Consider the following 19,476-nt stretch of genomic DNA (forward strand, 5'->3'; position numbering starts at 1 on the left):
TGTTTTTAGTAAAAGGTTGATGTGATCAAGTCTATGCTTTTGCAAATCAGACCAGCAGAATGTGTAAAATGGATTACAGGAGAGAGAGCTGGCAGAAAGGCTACTGTCACCATCCAGCAGCCTGAACCAGGGGAGGCCAGCAGGCTTCCAATGAGACAGACATTATGTAGAATCAGAAAGCTTTGGTTAAGGCAAGGGAACAGGAAGAATCAAAGATGATATCACCACCAAAAGTCCAGCAGATGGGGAAAACATGAAGAAAATGGGAACTGGAGAAATGATGAGAAGATGAGCTCCAATCTGGATATATTAAGTTTTAGATAGCATGAAAATATTCAAATGGAGCTACTTTGAAGACAGTTAGAAATTTAGACCTAAGGCACAGGACAGAAGGCAAGACTGAGGATCTGAAATCATCTGCTGGTTAATTATGTTGTTGTTGTTTAGTCGCTCAGTTGTGTCCAACTCTGAGAGCCCATGGACTGCAGCACACCAGGCTTCCCTGTCCTTCACTATCTCCTGGAGTTCACTCAAACTGATGTCCATCAAGTCGATGATGCCATCCAACCATCTTATCCTCTGGCATGTCCTTCTCCTCTTGCCTTGAACCTTTCCCAGCATCAGGGTTTTTCCAGTGAGTTGGCTCTTCATATCAGGTGGCCAAAGTATTAGAGCTTCTGTTTCAACATCAGTCCTTCGAATGAATATTCAGAACTGATTTCCTTTAGGATTGGCTGGTTTGATCTCTTTGCAGTCCAAGGGATTCTCAAGAGTCTTCTCCAACACCACAGTTCAAAAGCATCAATTCTTTGGTGCTCAACCTTCTTTATGGTCCAACTCTCATATCCGTATGTGACTACTAGAAAAACCATAGCTCTGAGTATACAGTCGTTTGTTGACAAAGTGTTGTCTCTGGTTTTTAATAAGATGTCTCTGGTTTTGTCTAGGTTTGTCATAGCTTTTCTTCCAAGGAGCAAGCGTCTTTTGGTTTCGTGGTTGCAGTCACCATCCATAGCTAATAATGGTTACCATTTACTGAAAGTTTCAGATGTTCTAAACACCATGCTAAGTGCTTTACATGTGTTATCTTACTTAAGCCTCACAACAAACATAAAAAGTGAACCCACTGAGACCTAAGAATTGCTATAACTTTCCCAAAATTTCTCAAGCAGTAAAAAGAAGAACTGGGGTTATAAGCAAATGTCTAAATCCAAAGCACATGATTCAGATGTGAATGTCATGAGTTAACTAGAGAGTAGCTCTGCTAGGGGCTTCCCTGGTGGCTCAGAAGTAAAGAATCTGCCTGCAATGCAGGAGACTTGGGTTTCATCCCTGGGTCTGGAAGATCTCCTGGAAAAGAAAATGGCATCCCATTCCAGTATTCTTGCCTGGGAAATCCCAGGGACAGAGGAGCCTGGTGGGCTATAGTACATGGGGTCACAAAAGAGTCCCACATAACTTAGCAACTAAACAACAAGCTCTGCTTGTTTATCTAAAAGGTTCTCCAGTACCTGGGGTGGGGAATTCCTACCCACCTTCTGTGGTGGAAGGAGAGAGAGATCACAGCACCTTCTACTCAAAGACTCAAGGCCTTTCCCTCCCCTTCCTGCTTCCAGGCATCTTCTTACTGCAAATGGGAAGGGAGGGGCACCCCTGCCATGGAGGTTGGTTTATAGTTATGATAATAAAATTGGATTCTGCTGCCCCTAAACTGGTCCTGGAAGAAGTACTAATCCCAAGTGTTTGAACCCTTTCTAGTTGTTTTTTAGATAAATTCCTATCGTTCGTATCTTTGAATGTGCCTTTAAGTCTTGAGCAAGAAAAATGTCACTCTACAACTTATTTTAAGTGTTCATGAAAAACACTCATGACTGGACCTATGGTGTGTGTCCCTGAAATCCACTGCCACCCTCAGTACTTAAAATGAACCGTCCAAACCAAATTGTATTGCATGTGGTAGCAGTTCATTTCAGGAGCCAGAGGAAAAGCCACAGGAACCCAAGTTCCTCCTGTTCTCTCAAAGGACCTGGATCCACTTTAAACGAGATAAAGTCAGATTTTTTTGAGGCAGCTAATCTTAAAATGGCACCCCATTTCAGTACTCTTGCCTAGAAAAATCCCATGGACGGAGGAGCCTGGTAGGCTGCAGTCCATGGTGTCGCTAAGAGTCCAGCATGACTGAGCGACTTCATTTTCACTTTTCACTTTCATGCATTGGAGAAGGAAATGGCAACCCACTCCAGTGTTCTTGCCTGGAGAATCCCAGGGACAGAGGAGCCTAGTGGGCTGCCGTCTATGGGGTCACAGAGTCAGACACGACTGAAGTGACTTAGCAGCAATCTTAAACCAACAACTGATGTTTAGCAAAATCATTGAAAGACAAAAAGGAAAAAAAAAAAACCCTCAGTGGTGCAGACTTATTTGGGAAAAAGCATAAAAACACAACTTTTTAGAAATTCTTCCATTTTGAGATGCAAGAATGGTCTATAATGAAGCGCTGTGTATTGAAATAAACTTAACTGGAAACCAGACTTGCCCTGATGACGTAGCCCCGGCCCTCATCCCTGCTGGCATGCAGCCACAGGACAAGCCATGACAGCTCCACTCCTGCCCAGACTGGAGCCTAACCCCACAGGCCGAGCAGAGGCTGCCTCCTCCCCGTGGGCGGCCTTGTTTCCAAACAAAACCTCATAGTGTCTGAGCTCTTATGCTTTGGGAGCTATGTACCTACTTATTAATATTTAACCTGCACAACTGTCTATTCTCATCTTTCACCGTCAAGCATTTCTGGCTTGTGTAGAGGTTAACGTCAGTCTCATATCTCTGTACTTTCTGGTTCTAATCAAAAGAGAAGGAATGCAGTGAACTGACAAGCAGACAAGGATCAAAGTACTCATTTTCTCTATGGAGGACTAACACCCTATGGGCTTCCCAGGTAGCTCAGCTGGTGAAGAATCCACCTGCAATGCGGGAGACACTGGTTTGATTCTGGGATCCAGAAGATCCCCTGGAGAAGGGATAGGCTACCCACTCTAGTATTCTTGGGCTTCCCTGGTGGCTCAGACGATAAGGAATCCACCTGAAATGCGGGAGACCTTGGTTCGATCCCTGGGGTGGAAGATCCCCTGGAGGAAGACATGGCAACCCACTGGAGTATTCTTGCCTGGAGCATCCCCATGGACAGAGAAGCCTGGCGGGCTATAGTCCATGGGATCGCAAACTGTTGGACACGACTGAGCGACTTAGTACAGGACCGCACAATCACTCTACAGTACTACTACTGAGGGTGGGAGTGGGGTGTGGGGTGGGGTGGAGGGTTGTAGGTGGGGGTGGTGAAAGTACTCAATTAAAGAAACTAATTTAGAATGAAGCCAAAAGAAATGAGGCTACCTGTTACCTCCAGCCAAATCTGAACCTTAGGACCTGGACTGGAGGTCCTGGAGGTCTGAACTGGAGTGTCTTGGGCCAGCAGGCAAACCCTTCATACATCCTTAAGCAGCAGTAGTATGATGGATGGGGGCCCATCTCAAAGAGCCCGGTTATCAGCAGAAGAGAGTGCCTGAAAGCACAGGAAAGAAATAGCTTCTAGAAGGCAGGCACCATGCCAGGTCTGTTTACAGAGCCCACTGTCTCCTTTTAACAATCTGCCAAGAAGAGAATCTTATATCTTGCTTTTAAATATGGCTTTCAAACACAGTTTTCAAACATAGCTACTCACTGGAATCACTTGGTAAGGTTTAAAAAAAATTATAGTGACCTGGCCACATCCCAGATCAACTGAATCAGAACCTCTAGAGAACAAATCTCTATTTTCTAAAGTTCTCCAGGCAATTTCAATATGCAGCCTAGGCTGAGAACCACTCCCTGGGTTGGCCAGGTCATTACTGGCAAACCCATCCAATCAATGCAGCCAGTCGTAAGCATTTTTGAGTGACTTATTTATGCTGGGAAATTTACATAATCCTCATTACAACTCTAGGAGGTAGGTATGATAACCATAGCATTTCACAGATGGGACAAGTGGGACTTGGAAAGGCTAAGTGACAGACCTGGGATGACATTTTAGTATATTGAATTCTGAGCTGGATAGGATTCCCTGACAGCTCAGCAGTAAAGAATCCACCTGCAAGGCAGGAATTCCAGGTTCGAACCCTGGGTCGGGAAGATCCCTGGGAGAAAGAAATGTCATCCCACTCTAGTATTCTTGCCTGAGGAATCCCAGGGACAGAGGAGCCTGGAGGGCTACAGCTCACAGGGTCACAACAGTCAGACTTGGTGCCTAAACCACCAGCACTTCTAAGCTGGATATTTAAACATCATATACTTTGTTGCTATCATGCTTCCAGCAATCACTCTAATCAGAGAATACATTTTTTGTTTGTTTTTCTTTTGTAGAGAGAAGTATGCAAGTGTTGGAGAAATCAAAAGGGTTTATTCTAATATGCTCTCCATAAAGTGAACAAAGTTGAAGAGGAAGAGTACAGGTTTCCAAAAACTAACATTTGTAGAGATTTGAAAAACATGTGTTATGGGCAATAAATAAACAGCCAGCAACAAAGGTCAAATGGCAATTTTTAAAAACAGAATCAGCTTAATAGTTTTGAGCAGCCCTCCTTGGTATATTGAGACTAAGAAAACTGGATGGCATAGTTCTGCTGTGGACATAAAAGAAAGAACTATGAAGGTGCCATGGGAGATTATGCAAACAAGAGACTCAAAGCTGCTTGTGTATATCACAATGACAATACAAGCTGATCAGAGATAAACAAGAACAGAGGCAGGAAGACTGGGAGAGGCTGAAACACTGTAGAAGTGAGATAAAGTTCACATCTGAGACAGAGTCTGAGGATGGAAGGTGATACAGCACCCCATAACTCAAATATTTTAAAAGGTGAAGATGAGAGGGTAACAGGCAGGAAGGCCAGGGGTCTCCAAACGGAGGAAATAGCCTGCAAGTGTCTGACATTTTTGTCTCTCTTAAGCAGCAGGAGGAAACAAACTAGTGATATTTTTTTCCTTCTCTATACAAATTTAAAAGGAGGTATCTCTTAAAATACTGTGTTGCCATAATGACACCTGGTTTCACCTGAAGTTAACTATTTTCAAACCTTGAGATAAACAATGCATTTTTCTTATGGAAATGTTTGCCTTAAGCTATGCTAATGTGCTATGATTTACCCCAAACTTTGTCTTCAAGTCAGTTCCAGCTCATGGCTCAGAACCCACTTGACAAACCAGTGTTATACTCAGATATTGTTCCCCTAATCTATGTAAATAAAACTATTTGTATGGTGATCTGCCCTTCTACAAGATTCAAGTTAACCATTTTATGGCCCAGGATGAACCATTTGGTGCCAAGATTATCCCAAAACACATCTTATGGGTAAGAGGCCTGGTGCCATTCTGAGTTTTAAGACATTCCTTTCTTTTATTAACAGACTGCTAATGACTATATAACATCCAGCTGAAGACTAGCAGGGGGGTACTCTTTCTGTCCCCTTCTGATGCCTATGTCAGCAGCTTTCTCTATCTCCTTTATACTTTAATAAAACTTTATTACACAAGAGCTCTGAGCGATCAAGCCTCGTCTCTGGCCCCGGATTAAATTCTTCTCCTCCGAGGGCCAAGAATCCTGGCGTCTTTTTTCATTCAACAACAACCTTTCATCTTGGGGGCTCATCTGAGATCCTTCAGGACAAGGTAAGGATGCTTGGAGCTCTAGTTCTTTGTTCTCTTAGCGAACACATTTTCTGCTGTGCTTTACTAACCCTATGGTGTGCTTGTGTGAATAAATGACATGCCCTGCGCTAAACAAGTGAAGAGCCCTGCTCTGCGGTTGCATGGTGATCTCATACGGCTTATGACAAAAACCTGTTGGGGATTTATACTGACCTGCCAATCCCAAGAGGCACCCAATGTCTCCTTCGGGAACCGACCAGAAATGGGCAAAGTGTGTAGACCAAACTCTCCTTTCTTGGTCAAGCTTTTTGGTCTCTTTGACCATTTCATAACTCCTTGGAAATTAGGAGTACTAACCTAATCTATTGGATCATAGGCTTTCAAGCGACTTGTGATCTATACTGTTACTGTGTACTGTGGCTTAGGTCCCAAACTTGGATTGGTAATCAGAAAAGTGCCTAGCCTCACTAGGAATCAAAAGTTCAAAAGCTAGATAGAGCTCTAGCTCCAAAAACATCTCTGAGGTTAAGGGTTACTCAGATTGGGACTGCAATGGTTTTTTCCTTTGGTAACGCTGGCTCTTGGTGGACCAGAGGAGGCTCTTATACTGGTGTGGTGATGCTTGGAAGGAACATCTCAGTTTTATGTTCGTATCAGTCTTACTGTGGTCAGGAATATACTCAGGGTCATGCACAGGCACTCAGGTGACGAATGTTTCCCCCAGCGGTCTTAACTTGGGAGGCATTCCGGAAGGTTACTCTGATTGCACCCTGGGTGGCATCAGAGGCAAGCAAGGTTAATGGTGAAGAGCTGGACATCAGGTAGGGATGCTATCAGATATACCCCTGGTACATCCCCACCCCGTCTCGGTGGTAGAACCGGGAGGGACAAGGATGGCGCCTGCGTCGGTAAGGGACAGACTAAGTCCGACCAGGAAGGAAAAGCTTTTGGTGTAGTCTCTCTACACCCCCATCTAGAGCAGGGAGGGACACCTCCGGTAGAAAGATGGCACTGGTCGCTTTTTTTCTCTCTTATAGAAGAGAGCTAACAATTCTAGCCTCACTCCTTTGAACTGTATCTTGAAAAACTGGGATAGATTTGATCCCCAGGGCTTAAAGAAGACACACCTGGTCTTCCTATGTGATACTGCATGGCCACGGTATCCATTGGAGGACGGCGAACGGTGGCCAGTTGGAGGGTCTCTTAAGTATAATACTGTTCTACAATTAGACCGGTTCTGTAAGGAACAAGGGAAAAGTTATCTTAAAGGATAGATTTCTCACTCAGTCAGCTCCAGATATCCGCCGTAAGCTATTAAAATGGGCGTATGGACCAAATCAGCCTTTAGATACTGTTACAACTGGCTCACAGTCTATTATGGTAGGGAATATGAGAAAAAGAAAGAAAGGCAGAAAAAGACAAAGAAAAAGGAGGAAGCCTTGGCAATGGCTATGAAAAACAGCCTGAAAAATATGCCCAGAGGGATCCAGGTGAAAAGAGATGGGCTTGCTATTACTGTGGAAAGGAGGGACACCTCAAGCGAGATTGCCCTTAGGCATCTAAGCCTCCCCGGCTCCATGTCCAGTCTGCAAGGGACCACACTGCAAGAGAGACTGCCCCCAGAGGCGCAGGTCTCCAGGGTCAGACTCTCAAAACAATCAGGACTGAAGGCGCCGGGGGGTCCCCACACAAGCGCTCATCCTAATTACACCTGAGGAACCCCGGGTATTAATAATTGTGGGGGGCCAATCCGTCGATTTCCTTTTAGATACTGGAGCAACTTACTCTGTGCTTACTGAAGCCCCTGGCTCACTTTCTTCCCGATCTGCTTCCATAATGGGACTGTCTGATGAACCAAGAGGTATTATTTCAGTTATTCTTTATCTTGCAACTGGGATTCTGTGCTATTTTCACATGAGTTTCTGATCGTGCCAGAATCTCCCTCACCCCTTTTGGGAAGGGATATACTGAGCAAGGTCCATGCCTCTGTTTTCATAAATATGGAGCCCTCCCTTTCTCTCCCTCTAGTTGAACAAAATGTAAATCCTAGAGTATGGGCTGATGGAAAATCTGTGGGTCGACCACAAAATGCTATTCCTGTAGTTGTTAAGCTCAAAGACCCGCACGTATTTCCACATAAGAAACAGTATCCACTAAAACCTGAGGTTAAGGAAGGGTTAAAACACATCATCGAAAATTTAAAGGAGCAGGGACTATTAATTTCCTGAAACAGTCCCTGCAACACTCCTATTTTGGGTATAAAGAAATCAAATGGCAAATGGGGACTAGTTCAAGATTTCCAAATAATAAACGAGGCTGTAGTTCCTTTACACCCCATGGTGCCTAATCCTTATACTCTATTGTCTGAAATTCCTGAATGAGCCAAATATTTCTCAGTACTTGATTTAAAAGATGCCTTCTATTCAGTGCCTTTGGCGAGGAAAGTCAATTTCTATTTGCCTTTGAAGACCCTACACAGCCAGCTTCTCCGTTAACTTGGACAGTTTTGCCCCAGGGATTTCGTGACAGTCCTCACTTATTTAGACAAAGTTTATCATGGGATCTACAAAACTTTTAATAGCTGTAAAGCGGTGGCATTACAACATGTAGATGATATTTTGCTCTGTGCTGAGACAGAGGAAGCTTGTTCACAAGCCTCAAAAGGTTTCTTAAACTTTCTGGCAGACTGCGGTTACAAGGCATCAAGAGAAAAGGCTCAGCTTTGTCAAAAATCAGTTAGATATCTGGGCCTAATCATATCAGAAGGGACTAGGGCCATAGGCCCTGAGAGAATTAAACCTATACTAAATCAAAGACAAAAGAGAATTCTCTCCTTAGTTCATATTTTTAAAACGTTGCAAAGATAGAAAATAATATAAATTGGATCTTACAAGTTTGCTGAAAGTGTGCAAACATTAATGTCAATGTTTTAATTTTGCTAACAGAAATTTTAACACTAAAAAGGATTTGAATGACTTCTTGAAGAGAGCAAATAATTATTCTAATTCTTTATGCAATTTAGAGTTTTCACATAATTTGAACCAAGGGAAAAATAAATCTTATTACAACAGTGTGTTGGAACACCTGATAAGCAAAAGAAAAAGAATTCCTATACATAAATGTGTTTTCTTGTTTTATTTCTCTTTTCAAAGTATGAATCATCACTCCTTTATGAGAAGAGGGCTGAAAGGAGGACAAGAGACTCCACCTATGTGTGCCAGGACAGAGGTGGGCGGAGTTTGTGAAATAATAATTTTCATCTTCAGAACTGTACCCATTACCTACTCCTTTAGCTGTTGGGAAACTTTTCAAAGTGTTGCAGCTGGCAAAATCAGCTTAAGACAACAGGTTGTTTTCATTTCTGGTGAAAGCTTGTTGTTCCATCACTCAGTTGTCTGATTCTTCGTGACCCCATGGACTTTAGCCTGCCAGGCTCCTCTGTTCAAGGAATTTTCCAGGCAAGAATACCAGAGTGGGTTGCCATTTCCTTCTCCAGGGGATCTTCCCAACCTAGGGACTGAACCCATGTCTGTTACACTGGCAGGCAGATTCTTTACCACTGAGCCACCAGGGAAGCCCCTTCATGAGGGTTAAATTTTAAAATGCCCTCACATTATTTTACAGTAATTGAAAATGGTTGGATCTATATTATATATGTTTCAACAGTGCTAGCCTGCAATTTAGCGATATCTCTGGGATAAAGAAAAACAAACTCTATAATTTGGTGTATAGTCATCTCGTTTTCACTGAGGTCACCAGTCAGTTCACCTGTGACTTAACTCCATCCATCCTCCCTGTGCAACCCCCAGCCCCATACACACACACACACACACACACACACACAACTAATACTTAGGTCTGGTAAAACTTGAACACATTACAGTTAAATTCTCGAGACCTTAATGTATAATGACCTAGACAGCAGGCACAAATGTTAATTGAACAAATAACTTCTGCCCTTTTTATTGCATCAACTTTTAACTGTGTTTATGTCTATCCTTAAAAGTTTTTCTAAAATGAGTTTTTGCTGAAAAGGATATAGAAGACATTATTCATATCATGAAATAAGGTTAGGAACCATAAAATTAAGATCTTAAAACATGTTTCTTAATTCTTAAGTTGCCATAAAACTCACATTCTGAAAAATCTGAAAATTATTTTGCTTGGGGATTGCTTTCAAAGATTAGCTGGAAAGAGATTAATAGCACATTCTTTGGAGAAGGCAATGGCACCCCATTCCAGTACTCTTGCCTGGAAAATCCCATGGACGGAGGAGCCTGGTAGGCAGCAGTCCATGGAGTCGCTAAGAGTCGGACATGACCGAGCAACTTCACTTTCACTTTTCACTCTACTGCACTGGAGAAGGAAATGGCAACCCACTCCAGTGTTCTTGCCTGGAGAATCCCAGGGACAGGGGAGCCTAGTGGGCTGCCATCTATGGGGTCGCACAGAGTCGGACACGACTGAAGCGACTTAGCAGCAGCAGCAGCACATTCTTTGCAACTGATTTTATGTATTAATCAAAAACAGTTAAATATCAGTAATTTCATATAGTTCCACCTGATTAGAATCATTAGATAGCTGCTGCTTCTGCTGCTGCAGCTGCTAAGTCGCTTCAGTCGTGTCCGACCGTGTGACCCTATAGACGGCAGCCCACCAGGCTCCTCTGTCCCTGGGATTCTCCAGGCAAGAATACTGGAGTGGGTTGCTATTTCCTTCTCCAATGCATGCATGCATGCTAAGACACTTCAGTCATGCCCAACTCTGTGCAACCCTATGGACAGCAGCCCTCAGGCTCCTCTGTCCACAGGATTCTCTAGGCAAGGATACTGGAGTGGGTTGCCATTTCCTTCTCATTAGATAGCTGAAAACCTGTAATATTTATACATCAAGTGAAACAATCCAAGCCTTTGTATTCCAAAGAAAAAAGCCTTCGAAGGAGAGAATGACCTTAGCTACTCTGAAATACACTAAAACTACAACACATATTCAGCACCGGGGTTCACTGAGGAAGCAATCTACGGGTGAGGCTCAGGAGTTGGGTTCTGACTGAGCTTCCTCAGTGCACGTGAAAGATGGGTGTTAGAGTAGCAGTTAGATAACTCTGGGGTAACAAGAAGCAAAGATATTGTTTAAAATAAAAATCCAAAAATGTCATGTTGGTCATTAATTTAAAAATCCCATTCCCCAAAGAACGCTGCGCTTGTTCACCTAGCTTTTGTACCTTCCACAAAACGTGCTGAAAGGCAGTGAAACTTCAAGAGTTAGAAGAGGCAGAAAACTGAGTAATCAGCCATCTCACAGGCAATAATCTACTGAAGAGTAACATTGGCTTTAAGTCAGAAGCTAACTTAATTATTTTATATAGAACATAAACATCCACAGCCATTAAACGACTTTACGAAAACTAGCCATGTTGGGGCTTCCCTGGTGTCCAGTGGAAGTCCACTGGCTGACTTCAAGCAGCCAATCCACGGGGAAGGGGTTCAATCCCTAGCAGGGGAACTAAGATCCCACATGCCATGTGGCACTGCCAAAAGATAAAAAACAGGAACAAAAAACTAGCCATGTTAGCAATGATACATAATATTATCATAATACATGATATGTATCATAACACATGATACTTTGAAAACAGGTCTTAAAACTGAAACATTAAAAAATTGTCTCTTATTTTCTAGTGGGGGCATCCCACATTTTCTAGAAGAAAAAAAAAAGACCCAAACAATAGACATAAAAGAAAGGCCTTCAGAGCAACAATGCACTTCCCTCAGAAAAATCACAGTAATCCTCATTCAGAATCCTGTACTGCTTTTTATCCTAAGGTACTGAAATTTAATCAACTCAGACACTATACACAACTCTGAGTCTCTTCTCATTTTTTATTTTTTAAAAAAGACAGATTTAGGATTTCGTAAGAAATTACTGTTACATTTTTTTTAATCTGTCAAGTACTACAGTAATGGAATAAATAAATAAGATTTTTTTTAAGTTCAATGTGTATAGACATATTTATAAAAAAATGACTGAATTAGAAGACATTAAATAATGCTGACACACCAGGAGGGGTTTAGGCAAGGAAAGGCACATCATTCCACCACAAGAGATAAAGACCAGTCGGAAGTTAATGACCAGCCAAAGCTTTAGGTCTTGTGGTAGTTTTCCTAGCTCTGGAGGGTCATTACGGTGGAACCTTCTTTATGGTACTTAGCTGAAATAAACAGCAGTTGGAAAATTTTACTTGGTGACCTCAATGTATTATTTAAAAGAAAGCACTCTTGTAATATGTCTGGTGTGTGAGGAGGGAAGGAACAAAAATCCAAAAAGGTTTGCTGATACTGGAAATCCTATTGACATATTAAAGATTTTTTAAAAAAAAGTAAAATAAGGTTAATCGTCTTGACTGGCTGAACTGGAATTTTTGTAGTTAACAAAGTTAAAATTCCACGTAAACACTCCCTTTCTTTTAAACAGACAGTGTACAGATAAAAAAACTGCAGTATTTCACTTCAGATGAAACTATATGCCAATATTTAGGGAAAAGGATCTTAGATGATTTGCTTATTTTAGATAGCCTAAGTCCTTGAAGACAGCACTGTATCTCTGGCTGACTGGCTGTCTACAATAGCAAAGCGAATATAAGTTTTGACAATGATAAGAGGTTTCCCAAAGAAACTGTAAGTTCCAGTTAAACAGATACAGTTACATTACTGAAAAGTCTAATAGACGTCAGCAGAACTTGGTATGGGTCAACCTCCTACTACCAATTTTCCTCACAAATTTGTGCCAAGACTCTACCCATTTTTCTCTGTCTGGATTCTGAACCTAGATTAGTTTGACTAAAAGATGGAATCACCCAGGTTCCATTTAAATTTTAGTTGTGTTGAGAAACAACTGTCTGCATGAATAAATAAAATGGATTTTCAGGATAAAATGGTATATCCACACAAAAAAAGTTAAATTAAAAACAATTCGGGGGAGGTAACAGACAATATTAATATAAAAAAAAATCATAAAAATGGCAACTGTAAAGCAGGCAGCTTCCCACTCATGCCACACGATATGCCTTCATTAAGGTGTACTCTTTCCGGTTGGTATGAGCAGCCCAGATGAAGAGAGCAGAAGCCATGAACTGTAAGGGAGCTGACACGCAAGCCAGGCAGAAGGACCATCCAAATTCACCAGACACATTCTCAGGCAGCTCCAGTTTCTGGTGGAGTAGTTCAATTCCAGCAACGTAACAACTCACTGAGCCCAGTGTACACAGACCTTGGAGGAAAATTTAGGGGGAAAAAAACAACATAGCTAGATAAGAGCATGATAAAAGGCAGCGACATGTGATCCCTAAGGCGACAAAGAGGTAAAACTAAGTTTGAAGAAGAGACCCACCTGCAAGGAGATGGAGAATGCCTGTGGCGATGGTGGGATACAAGCTTCGGCAGATACAAGCACAAAGTCCAATCAAAGCCCCAAAGCACATCAAACCTAGACTAACAAAAGGTAAAAGGAACTGGCAACGCCAAAGATCTGATTTCAAAAGAGAGAGAGAGAGAGAAATGAAATGTTACCATTTCAGTTTTCTCACAATGGCAATTTCTTTCATATTCTGTTAGAACTTTTCTCAAAAAGTGAGAATGGGGTACTTTGATATTGAGGCTTTTTTCCTAAAGCACATTGTTCAAAACAGTGCTAACTTTCTTCTGACAAAAGCAAAAAGACACTAATAGTTAACTATTACTGAGGGCTTCCTATGTATCAGGCACCGTTCTATACATGCTTTGTGTATTAAACCTCCCAACATCCCTATGAAGAAGGTACTATTACCTCCATTTTATAAATGAGGAAACTGAAAGAAGATAACTTGTAAAAAGTAACACAGTAAGTGGAAGAACCAGACTGGAAGCAAAACCTTCTGGTTCTACATACATATTTAAGTCCCTATAGGATCTCAAGGCAGGAATAACAAGTAAATGAATAGTGATTATAAAAGACCTGTTAAAAGAATATACACAAAGCACAAAGCAGAGGATCTAGTATATACCAGGCACTCAAAAAATGGCAGCTTTAATTATCATAAAGTCCCTCAACAACATTGGGAAAAAAGCTGATGACTTTCCAAAGCACCCCGTTCCCTTTTCAAACTATGTTAATTATTATCAATGTAGGAACATCAACTCTGAACCAAATTTTACCTGTTAGGGCTAGTTTTTACTTTCTGGAACTACATCAATGTCTTTTTTCGAACTTCCCTTCAAACTCTGTTAGTAACAAACTTCCTATGCATTGACAATGCAAAATTGAATACTTGCCATTTATTCAACATCCCCTCTCATGAAACGGTCATTCTTCCGGGCAGGTTCCAGTAACTCTAATAGCCTAGAGACTAGGTCCAAATCTGAAGATAATATTTCCCAGGCAGCCTGACCATCAAGGAACAGAATGCTCTTAATAAGGACTTTCATTTTTGACATCTACACTTTTGATACCACCACCTAAGACTAGAGCAATAGTTTTGGGAGGCCTGACACTTAAGTTGACTCATGTAAAGCTTGCAGTCAACTTTTTTCACATATCCCTAGCTGAACACAGAAAAATGAAGTGTTTAACTTAAATATAGACATTTATTATTTATTCCTATAAATTTCCTCTTTAAACAGGCCTATTAATAACATCTTTTGGTGAGTATAGATTCTGTCACCCAATGTATTAGCTGCTCAACTTCATATCTGCAATTTGTTAAGTACATATCTAACTTCTAAAATATATTATCAAGAGGACAGAGTTTGTTGGGATAACATTAAAGATCTTATTTCAAGTTGACACAATGTACAATGTCATCTTGTTCCAAAAACTGAGTTCAACAAAAGACATATAAAGTTATTTTCCTTTTTTTCCCAACAAAGTACTCACAGGTCCGAAGCAGATCAATCCCACTATTGTGGTTTCCAGGCTCAACAAATTTCTCCATGAACTGCTCATTTAGTGTGAAACTCATACATTTTGTGACCATATCAAATGACTCTGGAATAAGAAAAACAACGATTGCTTGTTGTGTTTTGGTTTGTTTTAATTTTAAACATTTAACAAAAATCTGTAATTATTCTCTGAAATAAAAGGTGATGTGGAAAAATGTTCTCAGGAGAGCACCCTCTTTGGCCCTGAGTGACACACAGGACAGACTAATGCCCAAGAGACCAATAGTTCTCAGCAGCAGGTGTGACATAGGTACAGGAAGGCAAAAAAAAAAAAAAAAAAAAAAAAGGAGTAAAATGAATGAGAATAGACAGTAAGATGACTATGAAGGAGGAGGGGACAAAGACTAAAATAGAAACTTTGATCCTTCTCCCCCAAACCTATTCCATCAGTCTTGTTCCCCATCTCAGGTAAACGATAATTTCATCCTTCTCATTCCTCAGACCAGAAACTTTATAGAGTCATTCTTGCCCATAAGCATTTCATCAGGAAATCCCACAGGCTCTACCTTCAACATTTATCTAGGATCAGGCACTGCGCTCAGTACTACCACCCTGATCTGAGGCGTAACCATCTTTCACATGAACTGGTTCAACAGCCTCTTAAGTCTCCTGGCTTCCGTCTTGCCCAGCCACCTGTCTGTTTTCAACACATCTGCCCAGGTGACCAGATTATCTTTCCTCTGCACAAAGCCCCACAATGGCTCCATCACACTCAGAGTAATATCCAAAGTCCTCATCGCACCTACAGAATCCTGCCTGATTTGCCCTACTCCCACTCCCAGAATACATCTCTGACAGTCTACCCAACTCTCCCCAGCCCCCTCCCTTCCAGCCTAGGGAATTCCTTGCTGGTTCTTGAGTATTTCAGGCATGCTCCCACCACAGGGCCCTTAGAGTCGTTCCGTCCATTCTAAATGAGTCTTCTTATTTCCACAATTACCCACAGGGTCAACTCCTTCACCTTTATCAAGTCTTTACTCAAGTGGTGTTTTCCTGCTGCAGCCTATCCTGCCTTTACTATTGAAGAACATAACTTATATGCCCACCAACATCCCCTTCCCTATGTACTTTCAAATCCCCTTTATTTTACTCTATTTTTCATAGCACATCACCTTCTACTACATAATTATTTATTCTGTTGATACTGTTATACCTATTTGTTGTTTATTGCCAGTCAGCCCTTATTAGAATGTTAGCTCCCCAGGACTAGGGATTTTTGTTTTTTTCCCTAACGTACACCTAGCTCCTAGGCCCTGAACATGAAAGTGTGCAATAAATATTTGTTGACTGAATAATAAATGATTGCTAAGATTCAAGTATCAAGTGTTCCTATGCTCTCATAAATAGAACTGAACATTTTAAATAAAATTCAGCCAACTTTCACCTCTTTCCGATCACTTTCTTTTTTGTATAAAATCACACTATCATCCTTCTGATGTACAGTATTTCGAGCCTGTTGTGCTGTGATTTGAATACAATGCTCCCAACCAAGAGGCCAACTAGTCATAAATGGAAACAAATTTATAAAGCTGTTACTTGCAAAGAACTCTAAAGCTTCCATCTTAACAACTAGAAATTAAAATTTTTCAATGCTAAGAATGCTTACAAAATAAACCTGAGAGGTAGTTTCTTAATTTTTTTTATTCTCGTAATGCATATTTTTAACCTAAAAACTCCATCAAGATTGTTGTAAAAAGGTCTTAAACAAGGAGATTTAAACATAGAGTTGGCCAAATTATATCCTCAAGATTTACAGGGCAAATGATAATATCTACTAAAACACAACTACATATAAATGACTATTAATTCATATGTGTTGACTTGATTTTGGATACTAGTACTTTAACAATTACCAAGTATTTAAAATCTTCCAAAGTACTTTACTAATTATATTCTCATGACATGTGTAAGATTAATACAACTATTTCAATGTGTGGCTAAATAAGTACAAAGATTTAAAATGGCTTTCTCCAAGATAAGGACAGTTACTCATTCAACCAATATTAATGAGTACAATGGTAATTAATTAATGGAAACTGAGGAGAGATGGTGATAGGGAAAAAGAATACATAAGATTTATTTCTTTGGGAAGAGAAAGAACCCACAGACATTCTTGTACATAACTGGCCATCATCGTATCACTTTCTCTATTATTGAGTAGCCATTGCAGAAGACGCAAAAGATGTGAGCTCAATTCCTGGGTGGCGAAGAACACCTAGAGTAGGAAATGGGAACCCCCTCCAGTATTCTTGCCTAGAAAATACTATGGAGAGAGGAGCATGGCGGGCTACAGTCCACGGGGTCACAAAGAGTCGCCCACGATGCAGTGTGTATGCGTGCACACGCAAACACACACACACACAAAGGAGACAAAAAGTTAAAATAAGACAAATACCTGTCCTTTCTGGCGGGCTATACCAGTACGTGTTTTGGGGTATAGTGATACACCGTCTCCACAATCCCACTGTGCCATTATATCGGAAAAGTGCATCACTGTAAGTCTTTTCATCTGCCTCATCACTAGCAAAGTCATTCCAGATGCTTTTGTTCAAATCGCTGGAATTTTCTTGAACTGGACTCCGATACTCATACCAGAAGTCTGTGCCAATTGAGGCTGCCATGTAGATGGTAGAAATGAGGCTAAGTACACAAGCAATTACAAACGCTGTAGCAAAACGGTTATCCATTCTGGCATTCAGACTGCTCTGTTTAGAAGTTGAAAAAGAAGAAAAGTTAGACTTCAAGGACAAGTACAGATTTTGAAAGGAATTACGTCAAAATCACCCTTTACCCTATTCCCCATCCCATGGCTCTTTAATGTATAATCATTAATGAATTTTTTTAAAAAAAAGAAGCAAGCATGTTTTAAATTAAGTTCAAAACAAAACTCATTATCATGAAAGTACTTATTGAATGCTCACATACCCAGGATGCTACGGAGACAGAAGTCTTGTTCTCTAGTCTATCACCTGCACACTAAAACAGACAACACTGAAATGGACATACACATTACAGATACAAACAGCAGACATGCCCAAAGTCAGCAATGTACCTTGCATACATTTTTAATGACAGACTGCAGAGCATTAAGTGTTCTGGGTCTGAGTGTGAAAAAGGCATAGGAAAAGGAAGCAGAGGAAATCGGCTCCTCCCAGTTTCCTCTGAACAGGGAAACCTTTTAAAACAAGGTAAAGAAAGAGTAAGGAACTATTTAGAAGACAGCTGAAAATGTTAGCCCAGAGAGAAAGGTTGTTTCAGGCGCACGGAGGAGCAAAGAGAATAATAATATGCAGTAATGCTAGATACCAATCTGCCCCTAATCCATTAAAGCTAAGCCAAGCTCCCTTCCGCTGTCACAGTCTTCACTCCTTCCTACCTACTCGCCCAGTTCCTTATACTTTTGAACCTTCTTATCTGCAAACTAAAAGATCCTCAGCCGGAAGGAAAACTCTGAATTAGGCAAATATTAACACTCCAAAGGCGTGGACTGGGCTGAATGGCAATAGTAAATGGCCGCAGTACAATGACTCAAGGCGGATCAAGCTGAGTCAAATACTGCAAATATATACCATGAACCGCGCCAAACACCTTAAAAAGGAGCTCGAAAACAAGCTCGCAAACTGGGGTTGCTGAGTTTGGAAAATGGCAAGTGACTCAGGAGAGATCAGAGCAATCACAATCGTTAACGATGATAACTCCAGAAGTTGGGTTTGTATTTTTATTCTTTTTAATTCTTTTTCATCCTGATGCTCTCAAATGACCTTAAAAGGTCCCGAGCACCAGGAGCGGCGGTTCTCCCAGGCCGGACGCCTGGAGCTGTCACCTCGCGGGTCGCACCCTGGGGCTGGGGGTGGTCGAGACGAGCGGGCGGGCTCTGGGGCGGGGCAGCCCTGAGCTGTCCCCGGCCAGGGGCCCCAGATACCCGAGAAGGCCCCTCCCCGGAACAATCAGCCAAGGGAAAAGCCCGGCGATAACCCCCCCACTCAGGACCCACACGGTCCGGGCCGCGCCCAGGGAGGGGGCCCCCTCTTCAAACTGCTGGAAACCTCGAACGGCTACACGACCCCCGCCCAGCGACGTCGGCCCCGCTCACTCACCGCCCATCCTCCTGCTCCGCCAGCTTCGCCCTCAAGCTCAAACCACAGCACCCTACTCTCTCCGCGCCTCCTCTGACGCACTTCCCTGCAGAGCCCGCCCCCTCCATAACTCCCGCGCCTCCGCCTCCGCCTCCACCCCGGGCCGGGCCTGGCCCCGGAGCCGAGGGGACTTGTGGGAGTTGTAGGAGGGACAGAGGAAAAGCTGCGGGGGGGCGGCAGACGGCATTCCTGGCTCTGGGCGCGGCGCATTGTGGGAGATGTAGTTCAGCTTCCGAGGTGCGCAGAAGGGAGGTCTGAGCTGATTGTTTCTTATATTTTACTACGAAGGTCCACCGAGTAAGGCGAGGTGTTTCGGGTCACTACGGATCATTAATTGTGACTAATGTGACTCAGATTTTTCCAGTTGTGCTTTCCCTACCACCACCCTAATTGTGAAACAACAATGCGATTATCCTTTTAAAATATTAACCCAATAATTTTAAAACTCTCCTACAGGCTCATTCCCATTGCACCAGGTACTTTCTGGTTTTATGGCTTAAGTTTAGACTAAGAAGGATGTAACCTGACAGAGTCCCTTGGACTGCAAGGAGATCCATCCAACCAGTCAATCCTAAAGGAAATCAATCCTGAATATTCTTTGGAAGGACTGCTGCCGAGCTTGAATCTCCAATACTTTAGCCACCTGATGTGAAGAACTGACTCATTTCCAAAGACCCTGATGCTGG

General features: G+C 42.0%; 1 protein-coding gene across 2 annotated transcripts; it reads right to left on the reverse strand.

Annotated features, from left to right (window-relative positions):
- Positions 1-11,541: 11,541 nt before the first annotated feature.
- On the reverse strand, positions 11,542-18,883 carry CLDND1 (claudin domain containing 1). 2 transcript variants are annotated; one of them, XM_055567888.1, is made up of 6 exons: positions 18,752-18,828; positions 17,580-17,623; positions 17,050-17,359; positions 14,590-14,700; positions 13,069-13,206; positions 11,542-12,948 (listed from the first exon to the last, which is right to left on the reverse strand). In XM_055567888.1, the coding sequence occupies exons 1-6, from the start codon at positions 18,756-18,758 to the stop codon at positions 12,728-12,730; spliced, it is 831 nt and encodes a 276-aa protein (XP_055423863.1). In that variant the 5' UTR covers positions 18,759-18,828; the 3' UTR covers positions 11,542-12,727. The 2 variants fall into 2 exon arrangements, with proteins under 2 accessions (XP_055423863.1, XP_055423864.1); XM_055567889.1 differs by lacking the exon at positions 17,580-17,623 and having other exon boundaries at positions 18,752-18,883.
- Positions 18,884-19,476: the final 593 nt, after the last annotated feature.

This window comes from Bubalus kerabau, chromosome 2, assembly GCF_029407905.1.
Source record: "Bubalus kerabau isolate K-KA32 ecotype Philippines breed swamp buffalo chromosome 2, PCC_UOA_SB_1v2, whole genome shotgun sequence".
In the NCBI taxonomy this organism is placed as follows: Eukaryota; Metazoa; Chordata; class Mammalia; order Artiodactyla; family Bovidae; genus Bubalus; species Bubalus kerabau.